The 17,155-nt window shown below is 40.8% G+C and overlaps 1 protein-coding gene and 1 pseudogene across 1 annotated transcript; both read right to left on the minus strand.

The window, feature by feature from the left end:
- Window positions 1–1,612: 1,612 nt before the first annotated feature.
- Window positions 1,613–4,490, minus strand: LOC146464761 (extracellular calcium-sensing receptor-like). Its single transcript, XM_085129598.1, has one exon. The coding sequence runs from the start codon at window positions 4,488–4,490 to the stop codon at window positions 1,890–1,892; it is 2,601 nt and encodes an 866-aa protein (XP_084985724.1). The 3' UTR covers window positions 1,613–1,889.
- An 8,090-nt stretch (window positions 4,491–12,580) lies between these two features.
- LOC146464762 (extracellular calcium-sensing receptor-like) lies at window positions 12,581–16,206 on the minus strand (annotated as a pseudogene).
- Between the last annotated feature and the right edge of the window lie 949 nt (window positions 16,207–17,155).

Genomic DNA, 17,155 nt, shown 5'->3' on the forward strand with positions numbered 1-17,155 from the left:
TTTTCTCCTCATGAACAAGGTGTATATATGATAATGTATGACAATTCAAACCAATAGGAACCTCGTTGTTACTAACAATCACTGTCCATACAGGACGAAATGTTAATCATGTCCCGTCAATTTCTTTGGGGCTTACCCATCTCTATAATGGGCCTTGTTCAAGGCATCCAAATTCAGGGTACTGAACCCAAAACCTTTCATTAATCGCACTCCATTTGGACAGAGGGGTTTTACTAGGCAGGTGTTTGTTGTTGGTGAGGTCTTCCACCTGATCCTTGACGTGATGGAGCGGTAGAGGTACGTGGTGTTAACTGTGTGACCAGTGAGAATCATTTCCTGAGTGTATTTCATAGTCAACTCGATCGTTAAATCGCTGCCTATAGCTATAGTATGTCCATATATGATCACTTAATGCTCCCAACCCATGAGAAATAAGAACACAACAATGATATGTGGGGTAAGGGGTTGGGAATGAAGTACTCCAATAGCAGGCCAGTGGAACTAAATGCCATCAATAACTGAATCACTAATCTGGCTTGGTAAGGGGGGTCAAAGCCCCCTCCTCTCCGGGGATGCAGGTCACAAACCCCTGGGAGAGGTTCCTAATCCTCTTCGGGGCTGCAGTCACAATACCCCAAAAGAGGTCCTTACTCCCTTTCAGGGCTGCAGGTCACAATACCCTGAAAAGGTCCCTACTCCCCCTCAGGGCTGCAGGTCACAATACCCTGAGAGAGGTTCCTAGTCCTAAGGGAGTTTAGACTCATGGTTACCATGGTAACCCATCAATTCTGTGAGTCTATGGGGCCAAGAGTGCCTGTAAGGGAGCACTTCATCCCAGCCCAAAGTTTATTTGTGTATTTTGATTAGACAAATCTAAATTGTAGACTAACTCCTTACTACAATTATGGAGTCCTTGGGATTAGACAAGGCTAATCAGTTCATTCAGTGTCTTTGATGCATATAAACTGCATAAAATTAATACCAACAGTATTGGTTGCTAACAGTAACAAAAATGGCTCATAACTGGAACGTTTCATATAAAGAGATATCAATACATATTGCTGTGTATCTGAAAATTGGAAACATGTACATGAGCTGTACATAGGAAAGCTAGTCAATGATCCCGTAACGTGGGGGCCCAGGCCCAGCTTAGCAGCTTAAGTAAGATATATTATAACTATTCATAAATTCATAGGCATTGGGTAATACTAGGGTTAATTTGTGTGTGACATGCTTAAACCATAGGGTGAGGGGGGAGGGAAAAAACACGTCGTAGAACAAGACAACTACAGTTTGCTAGCTCGCAGCGAAGGAATGAATGAACACAGAACTCGTGCTCGATGTCTGAGGATTGATTGACAGTGAAATACCAGCCGATTCTGATTGGCTCAGCGTACAGTTTGCGTTACTAATGCATGTGATCCCGATAAACTTTGGACTGTGAAACCCTACCCCCTACCTTAAAGCATGTCACACAACCAGCACGTAATCTCTCATGGTTGTCCCATTAACTTAAATTTATGAGGACTTAAAATTGCTAACTTCTTCTTTCAGCGAAAAGCTACATACGGTAACGGGCTTTTTTAGTTACGTTTAGTTACATTGTGCGAGAGGACTGACAGTTTTAGATTAGAACATCGGCGGTTTATTCAGTAACCCTGGAAATAATATTACTGTGTAACATTAGGTTACTTGCAGTCAACTGAATGAAGAAATGAAGACAAGGCAAAATACAAGGGTAGCTTCTAAACTTGCACCCTGGAAAATTACACGGCTTCCTGTTCGTAGTAACTGCTTGTACCGCCTCTTCTCTTACATTCATTAAAGGTATCCTTATATAAATGCATATCTCGTGTATGAGATACCTCCCTTCGTGATTTAGCCGTCAGTTAAGCTTGACAGTTGAGACTGGTCTCATTTGTATTAGTTGGTTGTACCTTCCTGTGATGGACGTTTGAGGACATGTTGACATTTGTTGTAAATTGCCCGATTTCAGCCTTCATGGACTCATTTGTGTTTTGCTCTGGGTGAAACAAGATCACAAAGATCTTTGGGGCAAACACGCACAGAAGCAGGCCATATGCAGTGACCAGGGCAGTGATGCAGGCCACTATTGTTGTGTAAAATCCCTCCAGGGACGAATCCATTGGAAAATAGATTGCCCACGAGATCAGAAGCACATACATGGCCAGACCAATGTATCTTGTCTCGTTGAAATTTTCGGGGAGTCGTCTGGCTTTGAAGGCATAGATAGCGCACAAAAGGGAAAGGAATATGAAATACGTGAACATGACCGCTCTAAGCACCTTCCCCAGGGTTGTCCTGAATGGCAAACAGGTATTAAATACGTGTGTTTGTGGGCGTATCTCCTGGTGCTGGTATGGAGGATCTAAAGCAAGCCACAGCACTGTGAGAATGACTTCAACGATATTGAGTGCGAGGACCACGAGAAATTGGCGTTTGCGGTCCACGATGTAGCGCTTGAACCAGTTGGGGATGACGTCAGTTTGAAATGCGCGGACAAGGCGGTTTGTCTTGAGGAAGAGGATGGACACGCAAGCTGTGTTGGTGAAGTACCTCCAAGGATAAAGAATGCAGCAAAGAGTTGTTGTGGGTTTAGCAATGTGGAGCATCGTGAGTACGAAACACAATGCAATTGCAAACATTAAGAGAAAGCTGAGCTCGCGATTGGAAGCCTTCACCAGTGGGGTGTTCTGGTGCTTCACGAAAACAGCAAAAGTTAGGCACGTTCCAAACAAACCAATTGCCGTTATAATCGAAAACAGCACGGCAGTGGTGTCTTTCCATTGGATGTTGATGACTGGTAAAGATAGACATGTTGTGCCATCTTCATTGGACATATGTCGTTCTGGACACTTGGTGCAGTTGGGAGAACTGTACTGTGTACTTATACTGCCCACAGGACAACTGATGCATTCCCAACAACACGACAATTCGGCGGTTTGCTTAGTTCCCGGCGGACAACGTTGCCTGCATGTAGACGTTGGAGGCTTGTTCTTTCCATCGCCCCATTTGATCTGTGTGCTGTTGATTTTGAGTGTGGCATGTCGTCCTCCTCTCCAAATGCCCACCTTTACCATTTTGTAATTGTCTCCTTTTTTCTGAAAGTTCACGATGTCGTAGGTCGAAGATAGAGGATCCCCGTTTTCAGTAAACTGTATCTGCCCTGTGATTCCTGGAAAGCTGACGTTTCTGAGGTAGAAGAGTATATCTTCCGGTTTGAGATTAAAAAATGATTTTAGACATTTTCCTTTCTGCAGCAAGCCTTGGGACTCTTTGCATTTAAATAGGGAATCAAGCGCGTGCGCAAGAGTATACACAGCGTCCGTGAGATAAGGAATAAACGCATGGTGTAGTTTGCTGAAGCCTTGGCCGTCCATTTTGGCCTGATCATCGCATGTATTTTTTGAGCAGTTAAGGTGATTTGTCCAAAACTTGTTCCACCATGGATTGGCGCTTTGTCGAGTGTCTTTTACTGTGAGTCCTTTAAGATGCTTCTCGAATGACTCATCTGCAAATACATGAGGCCTTATTCCTAATGCTCCATTGAGGATCGCAGCGCTCTCTCCCCACACATTCGGATTGACAAATGCAACACCTCTGCTGACGAGAAATGTTCGTTCCAAGCCTTGGTCATTCGCTTCTTTTAGAAACCGTTTCGTGGGCTCATAAGTACTCCAAAGGACGACCACTTTAATGTTATTAGCCTCTCTGAGCTTCCTCACGATTGCTTTTATTTTCCCTTTGTACCCAGACAGTGTTAAGTACTCTGAAAAAGCAGTACAGAACGTCTTCCGGTCATAGGCTTCTCGTTCCAAAGCACGCAAACCATACTGTCCGTATGAATCATCAACGGCCACCGCCGCGATGTACTTCCATCCATAATACTCTATAATGTCCACCATGGCTTTAGCTTGCTCACCGTCGGCTGGTATGGTGCGAAAGAATGTGGCAAAGTAAGGTGAGCTTAGCTCTTCGCTAGTTGCAGACGCACTTACCATGGGAATGCCATCCACTTGAAGTAACCTCGAAACTAGTATGCTGCTGCTTGAATCTCCGCAACCAATAACCGCTGAAATGGGGGAAGTCAGATTCATTTTAAGACTTTTTAATTCTGCAGCCTTATGTTTTTGCTCTTTGATCAATTCGTTGAGGTAATTGTTCTTGACAAAGTTGGTCGCCGTTTTCATGGCTAGTACTGGTGAATCGCAGTAATCTCGAATGTCAAAGCCCAGGGTCACATTTGGTAGCAAGTTCGGGTCATTGTTTATTTTCTCGATTGCAAAAGTGATAGCCTCTATGCTCCCAAGGCCAAAGGTGTACATTTCACCGCATTGATCCTCTGCGTCTTTTATGTGAAGTTTCTGAAGAACGCCAAGAGTGACATTCCCTTTTTGGTAGAATCGTTTCGGTTGACAAAAAACCAGTGAAAAGTGAAGTAATGGCAACAGTAGATAAATGTGGTACATTCTCGTACGGATGTCGAAAATGATTGAAGGCCAGATGTTGTTATGCATTAACTCATCGTGTTACACCTGCAAACGTTAATGAACGGGATGACATTACTCTTATGATTCATTAAAACTATTATCATGGCTCTTCAAAGTGGTCATTACGAATGCTCGTGATGACTTTGAAAGTCGAAGGATGTATATTTCAGTAGTAATTATATCTGACATTCCAAGCGTTTCGTATGACTGTTAGCCCAGGATCTATACAAGCTTGTGAAGCTTTCTTTAAAGTCCTCATCACATGATGTCATCAAAATTAATTAATACTGTTGGTTCACCTATATATCCAGTTTGTAAATAATTACTTACAGTGATGGAAGTGATGAAGTTGAAGTTGAACGTTGGTTGGCTTTGAAAAAATATTCGAAGTTAACTTCTCAGTTCAATACCTAACGGAATCTGGAGTGAGTCTAACATGCAAAACTTACTTTACTAAAGTCAAAACTTTTCATTGAATGACTGTATGAATAGTATGCTTGTGAAATTATGGTAATACAACCACCGGCATATCATGCTTTGCAGGTGTTAATGCATGTCATATGTACTTAAAGAACGATGTGCGAGTGCTTCCAAAAAATCGCAAGCATATTATTAATTTATTCATTTAATGAAAAATGTTAACCTCTAGTGCAGTAACGTTTGTATTTTAGGCTCATTAATTTCAAGTTGTGATTAGATATCGGTAGAGATTGAGGCGTTAACCGGGGACAGTTTTTTCAAAGCCAACCAGCTTTCAACTTATCATTAATTATTTACAGAATATATTGGTAGAACAAGGATGGGCGTAATAATGTGACAAGGAGTAGAAGCTACAGATAGACGGATAGTCACGCTGTATTTTAAGAACCTGACTGAACCCCCCTTTTTTATACAATAACCGCTCGCCTTTCAATGTATCCAGCTGTTGCTTCCGAGTTGGAAATATTGTTTAAGCTGAAACATGTAAAAATACAACGGGGATTCTTGGTTAAAAATGTAATGAACCCCCAAAAGCTTGAATAGTTAAATCGGTCCTGGAGAAACACATTCAATATAGTGTATGAATACTGGAAAAAGAAATATCTCACGACATGATCGCTTGACCTTCGCAGTGAATTTAATTTTTTTAAAAGTTGCGTCAATAAAGGACCTGAAAAATACTCACTATTTAATGCATAGATCTGTGGGAACAATAATATTATTCGCGAGGAAGTCATAAAATGGCCAGCTGTTCCCAGTTGGCTTTTTCGCCTGGCCTATACGGTTGGCAGATGACACTTCCATAGGTATCGTACTATCATAGCTTCCAGGTTGATTTCTGAATTTAATTTAGGATGTTCTTAGAAACTTCTTAAGTTCGTAGTCACAGTGCGATGCTCATTCATTCATAAACTGAGACAGAAAACAAGAAACTTGAGAACACTGCATATCGTTTATACGTTTTCTGCAACTACCACACATTGTACACATAATACTCTGCTGCCATAAAGATTTCCAGTTTCTTTACTTTACGCGCCTTGTTCTTACTTATTTTACAGAAATGGCAGAGCCTTCTTCCACTGGTTTAGCCGGTTTTGGCGACTTAAGGAAGAAATCAGTAAACTCAAAGGGCATGAGATTCCGGAAAATATGTTCATTGCTCTATCACCATAAACAAGGACCGTATTCAACGTTCAAGTATCAGAACGAAAACTTAAAACACAATTTCAGTTGAACTGAGAATATGAAATACGCATCAAAAGTTCGCATGCATGTTTCTAGAAAAGGATTGTTTTGTTCAGTTTCTTTAGTCTTCTTATGACTAAAAACATGGTCGATGGAAGTTAAATTAATGGTTGCAGGGTATTTAAAATTTCAGAATCTTTTAGTTGATTCTTGAATTAAAATCGTGAAACTGCAAGAATTGAGACTAAAAATAATTGTCAATGGTAAACGTAAACTTACCTTAAAGAAAATGGCATGGAAATGGTTCTTGGCAAAAGAACGGTTACAAATCGAGACTAGACCGTCCTAAACGTTTTACCAGATGCAATTGTTCAAAAGACTATTTAAATGGGTAAAACGTGCCTTGAATTGTATTAGCCTGTGCCCGTGACAGTATGCCAGGCAACCGGATCTTTTGTCAATCAACAAGAAAATATACGGACAAGCTGCGAACAGGCTCCTTAGGTAGACTGCAAGCAGTCCCTTTCTGGTTAGTCGAGAGGGTGCACTCACAGCGCAGCGAGACTGGAGTGAGGAGATATAAACGAGAAGAGACTGTTCCCCTCCGCTCGTTCGCTGCAGTTTTTTCGCGCTCGGCTATTTCGCGCTACCTCTCAGTTTTTTTGCACTCGGTTATTTCGCGCGACCTCTCGACTATCCAGAAAGGGACTGCTTGCAGTCTAGGTCCTTAGGTGGCGCTCAGTTGGTGGTAAACCAGTTCGCAGGCAACCTAGTAATGACTAGTTCCACTTGTTGGCGCCTTAACATAAATGATACCGAATTGTATGTGCCAAAGGCCTGAAAATTACACGCAAACTTTATTTTCACGCTGTATATCAACAGTTAACTACACAGATATAAATCAATATCTAACTAAAAATACGATTCAAATTGTTTTAAAAACGATCCAGACAGAAAATTTTACCTGTCTGTACTAAATACATATCATGTAGCGGTAAAATACAAAGATCCTTAAATATTGGATCGGTATGAGCGTCATTATTATTATTATTATTTATTTTTGTGTGTGTGTGTGTGTGTGTGTGTGTTGCGATTGTCCAAAAGATAATGCATAAGGCTTCGTATATGACCAAATAACGTGTCACATACAAGATGACGGATGCAAGACAAATGACTAAAAATAATAGTCCCATCAGCTAGGGGGATTGTATGGCTCACTTAGGGGAAACAAACGAAACTTGTCTAATCTTAATCTTTTACTTTTAAGCATCATAAAAATACAAGGATAGAACGGTAGCTTTCACTTTGTAAATTTAATTTTAAATTTGCCCCTGGAACTCTCCTTTTGGTCGCCATCTTGGATTCCTAAAAAAACCTTTAAAAATGTTATTCTTTGTTAAGTGCACACAATTTTTGCCTAGACGTATATTTAGAATTATATGTATCTGAGATATTTAGTTCAGCATTGTTTACGGTTGTTCAAGTTATGTTAAAGTCATGAATGACGTCACAGTGACCGCCGTTTTGTTTCTTGCTTGTGTATTCGACCGCTATCTCAATCATCTGAAAAACTAAATTACCATTAAGGCGCTCTACATCATAATGCTAGAAAAACGTCTTTTTCTACGTTTGATTAAAAGAACAAATGCGTGTACTTATCTACTTATTTATATTTACTAATTTATTGTATTTTTATTTATGTTTGTAATACTTATTAAGTTACACAGCCCGCCTCGATTAGCTCTGCTGATATGGGGTTTTCTATTTCTGTAAAAGATATAAGCATATAAATAAAGTTGTTGTTGTTGTTGTTGTTACTACGCCATGAAAAAATATACCACAAATAAGAGTAGATAACTACAGGGTGTTTCAAAAGTTCGTGGACACTTTATTTTAATACAAATAAATGATAGTTTTAGAAATCCGATATTAATGAAGGTTTTCCAGTTTTATGTACATTGTTTCCTTTGACCACTGTTTAAACATCAATATCCAGAGTGCCCCCCATTGTTCTGTATAACGTTTTTGAGCCGTTGCGGCATGGAACGAGCTAGCTCCCTTAGGCTTGCTAGCGGTATGTTCTGCCAGGCGTGCCGTAACCTTGATTCTAGTTCTCCCATCGTCTTAGGGATCGGATCTCTGTGTGCAGCTTCGTCGATGATGCTCCATAGGTTTTCAATGGGGTTAAGGTCAGGTGAATTTGCTGGCCACTCATCTTTTTGGATAAAATTCGGGAGGTTTCTCTTGCACCACTGCTGTGTTGCTTTCGCCGTATGAGCTGGTGCACCATCTTGAACGAGGGTCGCACTGCTATTGTTTGTGAAAAGCTTTCGTTTTACAGGCTCTTCTGTTGTAGATCTTCGGCTGAAAAGAGGCTTCACTTCTCTCTCAAGGATTTTTGTGATGTAATACTCTGCCGTTACAGTCTGTCCTTGCGGGATGAAATGTAGGGAAGTAAGGCCGCGGCCTGTCATGCCACCCCAAACCATCCATTTGGCGCTTCCTTTTTAAATTGGTACGATGGCGGAACTTGACTCTCATGTGAGCCCCATACGCTATCGTTTTTAGGGTTCGGAAAATGAAAAAGGTTTTTAAGGCACTCATCGCTAAAGAGAATTTTCCCGTTCATCTGCTGTAAATTTATGATATTTATAAGCGAATACCAAGCGAGCTTTCCTCTGGTTGTTGCTCAGAAGTGTAAGCTTTTTTCGTCTCAAAGGTTTTCATCCTTTTCTTGACATATACCTCCACACTGTTGGTGCAGATCCAGGCACACCTTTGTTCTTCAGTTGTTTGCTGATTTTTCTTGTAGAATTTCCTCTTTTATACTTTGCTTTTTCTATAACTTTCTTTGCCGTTCTGTCAAGGGCTGATGGTCGACCAATTCTTGGCTTGTCGTAAAACTCTTGTGAACCTTTAATACCACTTCACTACCCAGCTTTTGCTTTTTTGCAGTATTTTAGCCGTTTCTCGAACAGATACTCCAGATGATCCTAGAATTGCTGCCTGTGCTCTTAAATAGACTGCATTTTTAGGGTTCATAATTAAAAATTATACCAAGACGTGGAAAATCTACAGTATGTAGTTGCTACTGAAAACAGACAAAAATGGCGGGAAAGTACAGAAACACACACGTTACAGATTTGCACCTTTTGGCGGGAAAATATTTATTTCAACGGGGATTTTTATCTGACTCATAAAAAAGTTCTGAAAATCGATAAACAATAAGATTTGTTAATATCTGCAAGAAAATGGAGAGAAATATAAGAAATCTGGATGAAGTATAGACTTTTTAAAATGTCCACGAACTTTTGAAACACCCTGTAGATCCACACTTGAGGTGTGATTAGGGCTCAGTCTAGAACTTGTTTAAGTACAGAAGCGCACAATCGTATAACGACATTCTCCACTGCTGTTACTTGCATATACATATGGGATCAATAAAATAAACATACGTTCATGTCATGTACTGCTTTTGCGTCTCGGACATCGTAGATGAAAAAAGAATATGCACGAGTTGCAGAAAGCTTTATACAACATGTGTCCCATCAAGAGAGAGGGATCTTGCTATATCGAACCGGAAGGAAGACACAACAAAAGGTAATAATTAGCTTTCTGTTCACCAATCCAAGTAACCTACACCTATGAATGTACTTACTCGTTGTAGCCGCAGAAATACCGGCGAACGCTACGTAAAAATTTTATTCAATCACCGAAGACACTCAGTAAACTGAGTCAACTGGTTCTAGAACAGTAAGTTAAAAAATAAGCATTAGCGTAAATTACAAGTGAAACGAAAATAAGAACAAATAATACAAGACGCATTTAAACGACGATACGAACCTTATCGGTGATATCTCCAAATAAAGATAAACTAAACGGCAGTGACTTGACAGAATGTTTGTAACTAAACGGTAGATATGCGCTACCCCAAAATATGCAACGAAAAGCAGAGAGAAAATAAAATAACATGTGCTATATACTCCAAGTACGCATAATTAGGTTCCACGAGTGTTAAGTGGCCCCTATGAGACTAACGGGAAAAATATAAAAAACAATAACGGAAAATTAACTAGAACGTAAGTGACAAACAACGTGGCCGCTAATTAGAACCTAGAACATTCCGTAACATTCGTATCAATCCTATACATCTTAGAGTCACTATCCTCACTCTCATACTGAACGCCATAATCCGTCGCCATGTCCTCATACTGGATAGTGCACATGTCAGTGCACTTCAGATCCGCTTTAGCGGAGCAACATGTACAGTTCTCGTCCGTGTATACTCTCTTACCCGTACAGGAGAGTAGCTCCAGGACCTCTTCTAGAGCCGGCTAAGATCAAAGCCACACAAATTCCAGGATGTTAAAGACATTGCCACTTTCCCGCCGAGCCCATGAGGGGAGAGGATATACTGGAAGTGGAACGATGGCTCTTCTCCAGATTGCTGCTTGATAATTTGCTCTTGTAACGTGAGGTCGTAGACATGACTTGTTCTGTATATTGAAACAATCACATAATATGTGAAAGTATGTACACCCTACTCAGTAGTCTTCGTGATTACACTCTAACTCAGGAGCAGGTTCGAATCTGGCTGCGTCTATTCGCCAGTACTGATCTTCGGTTGTTACGTACATGATTTGGTTGCCGAGCCTGCTTCTAAATGCTTCTGTCTTGACGATCTAAGGCTTGTTTGCGGTGACACTGAGCAGCTTGTTCCATTAGGCAGGGGGTATGTTGTTGTATTGTACACAGTCAGAGGTAGACACTCTTTTCGATCTTTCGACATTCTTGATCGATACCTCGCGATACACGTCCAACACTACGTCTACGCGCTCGCTGCTTCGTCGGCCACTGATCATGGTGCCGGAGAAAAAGCTTTCCCACCGAGGGCGAAAAGCTATTAAATGTTTGTGAGACCACGTGTTTGGGAACTGGAGCTGGGGGGTAGAAAGCAGGGAATTGTTTTTGAGGGTGCATTATTCAACACACTTGCAGTGTATACATATATTTTATATACTTGCTCTCTTTTCTTTTCGAAATAATTTCGAGAACTCACAATTTTTTCTTCTGAAATGATTGTAAGTGCAAACTGGTCATACTGTGACCAAAAACCAGGCGTTGTCACATGACTTCACTTAGTTATAATTTCAACACTAGAATAAACGAAAATCATGTTTGTAGGTCCACTACGTTCTAAATTTGCGTTTGAAACGCGATTCGTTAACGTTAAAAGAATAAAGGCAACTCTGTTGCCTTCCCCCAAAAATCCAAGATGGCGGCCAAAAGGGGGTATGCGGGTCAAATTTAAAATTCGATTTACAAAGTGAAAGCTACCGTTCCATCCTTGTTATCAGACATTTTTATGATGCTTAATAGTAAAAAATTAAGATCAGACAAGCTTCATTTGTTTCCCTTAAGTGAGCCATAAACCCAAATTTTCGGTTCTCAGCTGATGGACTAATCATTGCTACGATTACTTATCACATTTTTTGCGACTAAACTATCCTCGAGAGGAACCGTGGAAGCAACCATTAAGTTTTAAAGAAATATTTATATTTGGCAGTCGTTGAGACGAGTAAATTTTGGGATAAGGAGAGCTTACAATAACTGGAATGTTTGTTACTGTGGGACATTAGGTTTTCCTTCGTCTGGGTGGATTATTAAAAAAAAAGGGGGAAGCAAGGAAGACAATACAAGGGCAGCTACAAAAGGGTGACTCTGCACCTTCAAATTTCTCTTCCGTGCTGAGTGCTTGTACTGCCTCTTCCATTACATAAAGACTTGTTTTGTTTATGAGATGCTAGGCATCCCTCGTTGATTCAGTCGGCCCCAAGGGTGACAGTCAATACTGTTTTTAATTCCATCAATGGTCGTACCGTCATCTGATGGACTTTGAAGGACATTCGAACTGATTTGCCAAATGTCAAATGTCCCACTGTAGCGTCCATGAATTTGCAACCCCGGTGAGGTAAGGCCCCACAAATAGTCCACGGCATGTGAAGTGACCAAGACAGTTGTGCAGGCCACTTTGATACTGTAAAATCCCTCCAGAGACGAATCCACTGGGTAATAGGACACACGTGAATTATCAGCAGCACATAGATTAGCTTTTGATGAGCTTTTAGGAATTTTGGCTTTTTTTTTACAAAGCCATTTTTCTTACTATTCAGTTCTTCAGTTTTTTCCCTTGGTTTTATGGCCGTTGTTCTAATCTCATTTGTGACCCATCAGTTACTATACATTGGTTAGTGTTATGTTAGTGAAAACAGGATTTTGCGTTCACAAACGGAAATACGGACGTTAGGGGGAAACTCTTCAAAATCACTTGGGTAAAGGCCTTTTTGCTGAGGAACACTCTTACGGCAAGCGAATATCTCTGAGACAGTAAAACCACACAGAACTTGGCTCCAACGTAGGGTTTAATACCAAGGCTATAACCGAGGACGTAATCAAGGGTGTAACGTAACCAAGGAAAATCTTACAAAGCACTCGTATTTAAGCCTAACTAGTGAAGCGATTCGAGTTACATCATTTTCCAACGAATCAGATTACAGAATACAACAATTATTTCTGAAAGTCTGTTGAACGAAACCTAAGCTTACTCTGAAACATTAATTACTTTCAAAAGTTACACAGGTGGATAACAGTTTCTAGCAGGTTGACTTACAGCTTGGACACCTATTACAGTTATGATCCTTAATAGAAACACTTTACGCCTAAATTACTACAACAGGTTATGTTTACGGTTTATTGACCTTGAAACTAAGGAACCTTATATTTTTTACGTTGGTTTTAATATTTTTATCAGCAAAGCAAATTATAGCAAATATCATAAAATCCTCTCATCACAAAATAGCCCTCTATAAGTTTTAAATAAGATTAAAACAATTCCCTTTAATCGATTTTTCTAAAGAGTAAAAGCAGGAAACCCTACACTAAGTTGAGTACGATAAATGATTTAACCATTCTCAGTTGATCTCTTTCACTTCCAATAGTGATAACGTTTAAATTCACTATTTGACGAAGGACAAAGAACTAATATGTCTTAATCAACGGTATACCTTCAAACTAAGGCCTGGTTTCTTGACTGTGTGACCGGTGAGAATCACCGGCTACAGTGCACTCAAAGCCTACTCGATCGTTGAATCGTTGCCCACGGTATTTTCATATGATCACTAAAATTACTAAACTTCTCTTTTCAGCGATAAGCTTCTTACGGAAACCGGTTTTTTTAGTCCGCACCGCCTCTTCTCTTCATTCATGAAAGGTGACTTTTTTAAACTCATTTTCTTCACACCAAGGGGGGAAATGGGTACCATTATATAAATTGTATATCTCGTGTATTAGATACTTATCTCCCTCGCAGATTTAGCCGTTAAGCTTGACCGTTGAGACTGGTTTCATTTGTATAAGCTGGTCGCACCATCCTGTTAAGGACTTTTGAGGACATGTTGACATTTGTAAATTGCCCGATTTCAGCTTTCATGGATTCATTTGTGTTCTGTTCTGGATGAAACAAGATCACAAAGATCTTTGGCGCAAATACGCACAGAAGCAGGCCATATGCAGTGACCAGAGCAGTGATGCAGGCCACTATTGTTGTGTAAAATCCCTCCAGGGACGAATCCATTGGAAAATAAACTGCCCACGAGATCAGAAGCACGTACATGGCCAGACCAATGTATCTTGTTTCGTTGAAATTTTCGGGGAGTCGTCTGGCTTTGAAGGCAAAGATAGCGCACAAAAGGGAAAGGAATATGAAATACGTGAACATGACCGCTCTAAGCAACTTCCCCAGGGTTGTCCTGAATGGCAAACAGGTATTAAATACGTGTGTTTGTGGGCGTATCTCCTGGTACTGGTATGGAGGATCTAAAGCAAGCCGCAGCACTGTGAGAATGACTTCAACGATGTTGAGTGCGAGGACCACGAGAAACTGGCGTTTGCGGTCCACGATGTAGCGCTTGAACCAGTTAGGGATGATGTCAGTTTGAAATGCGCGGACAAGGCGGTTTGTCTTGAGGAAGAGGATGGACACGCAGGCTGTGTTGGTGAAATACCTCCAGGGATAAAGGATCCAGCAAAGAGTTGTTATGGGTTTAGCAATATGGAGCATTGTGAGTACGAAACACAATGCAATTGCAAACATTAAGAGAAAGCTAAGCTCGCGATTAGAAGCCTTCACCAGTGGGGTGTTCTGGTTCTTCACGTAAACGGCAAAAGTTAGGCACGTTCCAAACAAACCAATTGCCGTTAGAATCGAAAACAGCACGGCAGTGGTGTCTTTCCATTGAATGTTGATGACTGGTAAAGGTAGACATGTTGTGCCATCTTCATTGGACATATGTTGTTCTGGACACTTGGTGCAGTTGCGAGAGCTGTAATGTGTGCTTATACTGCCCACAGGATAACTGATGCACTCCCAACAACACGACACTTCGGCAGTTTGCTTAGTTCCAGGCGGACAACTTTGCCTGCATGTAGACGTTGGAGGCTTGTTCTTTCCATCGCTCCATTTGATAAGAGTGCTGTTGATTTTGAGTGTGGCATGTCGACCTCCTCTCCAGATGCCCACCTTCACGGTTTTGCAATTCTCTCCCTTTTTCTGAAAGTTCACGATGTCGTAGGTCGAAGATAGAGGATCCCCGTTTTCAGTAAACTGTATCTGCCCTGTGATTCCTGGAAAGCTGACGTTTCTGAGGTAGAAGAGTATATCTTCCGGTTTGATATTGAAAAATGATTTTGGACATTTTCCATTCTGCAGCAAGCATCGAGGCTCTTTGCATTTAAATAGGGAATCAAGCGCGTGCGCAAGAGCATACACAGCGTCCGTGAGATAAGGAATAAACGCATGGTGTAGTTTGCTGAAGCCTTGGTCGTCCATTTTGGCCTGATCATCGCATGTATCTTTCGAGCAGTTGAGATGGTTTGTCCAAAACTCGTTCCACCATGGATTGGCGCTTTGTCGAGTGTCTTTTACTGTGAGTCCTTTAAGATGCTTCTCGAATGACTCATCTGAAAATAGATAGGGCCTTATTCTTAATGCTCCATTGACGATCGCAGAGCTCTCTCCCCACACCTGTGGATTGACAAGTGCAACACTTTCGCTCATGAGAAATGTTCGTCCTTCCAAGCCTTGGTCATTCGCTTCTTTTAGAAACCGTTTCGCTGGTTCAAAAGTGCTCCAAAGGACAACCACTGTAATGTTATTAGCCTCTCTGAGCTTCCTCACGATTGCTTTTATTTTTCCCTTGTACCCAGACCGTGTGAAGTATTCTGAAAAAGCAATACAGAACGTCTTCCGATCATACGCTTCACGTTCCAAAGCACGCAAACCATACCGTCCGTATGAATGATCAACGGCCACCGCTGCGATGTACTTCCATCCATAATACTCTATAATGTCCACCATGGCTTTAGCTTGCTCACCGTCGGGTGGTATGGTGCGGAAGAATGTGCCATAGTAAGGTGAGCTTAGCTCTTCGCTAGTCGCAGAATGACTTATCAAGGGAATGCCATCAACTTGAAGTAAACTCGAAACTAGCATGGTACTGCTGGAATCTGAGCAACCGATGACCGCAGAAATGGGGGAAGTCAGATTCATTTTGAGACTTTTTAATTCTGCAGCCTTATCTTTTTGCTCTTCGATCAATTCGTTGGGGTAATTGGTCTTGACAAAGCGGGTCGCCCTTTCCATGGCTAGTACTGGTGAATCGCAGTAATCTCGAATGTCAAAACCCAGCGTCACATTTGGTAGCAATGTCGGGTCATTATTTATTTTTCTCGATTGCAAAAGTGATGGCCTCTATGCTCCCAAGGCTATAGGTGTACATTTCACCGCAGTGGTCCTCTGTGTCTTTTATGTGAAGTGCCTGAAGAACGCCAAGAGTGATATTCCCTTTTTGGTAGAATTGTTTCGGTTGACAAAAAACCAGTGAAAAGTGAAGTAATGGCAACAGTAGATGAATGTGGTACATTCTCGTACGGATGTCGAAAGTATTGAAGGCCAGATACTGTTATGCATTAACTCATCGTGTCACACCTGCAAACGTTAATGAACGAGATGACATTAATCTTATTATACATTAAAAAAAATTTTTATGGCTCTTCAAAGTGGTCATTACGAATGCTCATGATGTCCCAAAATCTCCATATTTTGTGTGATAATCATGTGAACCCGTGAGGAAAAGAGACATTTGTATGCCCCTTCATAACTAGTATCTCAAACGTTTTCTGTATAGGCCTATATTTTGGCTAACAACTTTTGAGGCAAGCTGACAGGGCAGAAATTGCTGAAATATCGTATTTTTCTTGTTATGGCATCGCTTTGGCGCTGAAAAAAGAAGTAATGTAGAGTTTTAAGCATAAATCTCACTCTTCGCAATACATTCAAAATTGGGAGAAAAAAAACGATGCAGAAAGAAAATCGGTGAAAAACACTGAAGGAGTCTGGGAATGGCATTCGATCCTATCCTCAGTTCCGTAAATGATCTTTTCTCATATTCACGTATAATGTATAACTGCATGCTTGTTTTGACTAAACGGTTCCTAGATTTTAAATTTCATGGAGGTCATCCAACTTCCGACCAAGAATCTCCAAGTGATGTTGTCGTGTATTGTTATGAATTATAACTAAGGAATATTTTCAGTCAGAAAGCAAACAGCTTAGATGACTTTGAAAGTCGAAAGATGTTTAATTCAGTAGTAACTATTGACATTTTGCATGACTGTTAGCCCAGAATCTATACAAGTTTGTAAAGCTTTCTGTAAAGTCCACATCACATGATGTCATCAAATTTAATTAATACCCGTTGGTCTACCTATATATCCAGTTTGGAAATAATTACTTACGGTGATGGAAGTGATGAAGTTGAAGATGAAGGCCTGCTGACTTTGAAAAAATGTTCAAAGTTAACTTCTCAGTTCAATACATAACCGAATCTAGAGTGAGTCTAAAATGCATATCATCGGCAGAG

The sequence above is a fragment of the Pavona decussata genome, unplaced genomic scaffold, assembly GCF_977016875.1.
Source record: "Pavona decussata unplaced genomic scaffold, jaPavDecu1.1 SCAFFOLD_161, whole genome shotgun sequence".
In the NCBI taxonomy this organism is placed as follows: Eukaryota; Metazoa; Cnidaria; class Anthozoa; order Scleractinia; family Agariciidae; genus Pavona; species Pavona decussata.

What these genes read in the sequence shown, in the direction of transcription:
- LOC146464761 (XM_085129598.1), bottom strand. Translation starts at nt 4,490, where the DNA reads ATGTACCACATTTATCTACTGTTGCCATTACTTCACTTTTCACTGGTT.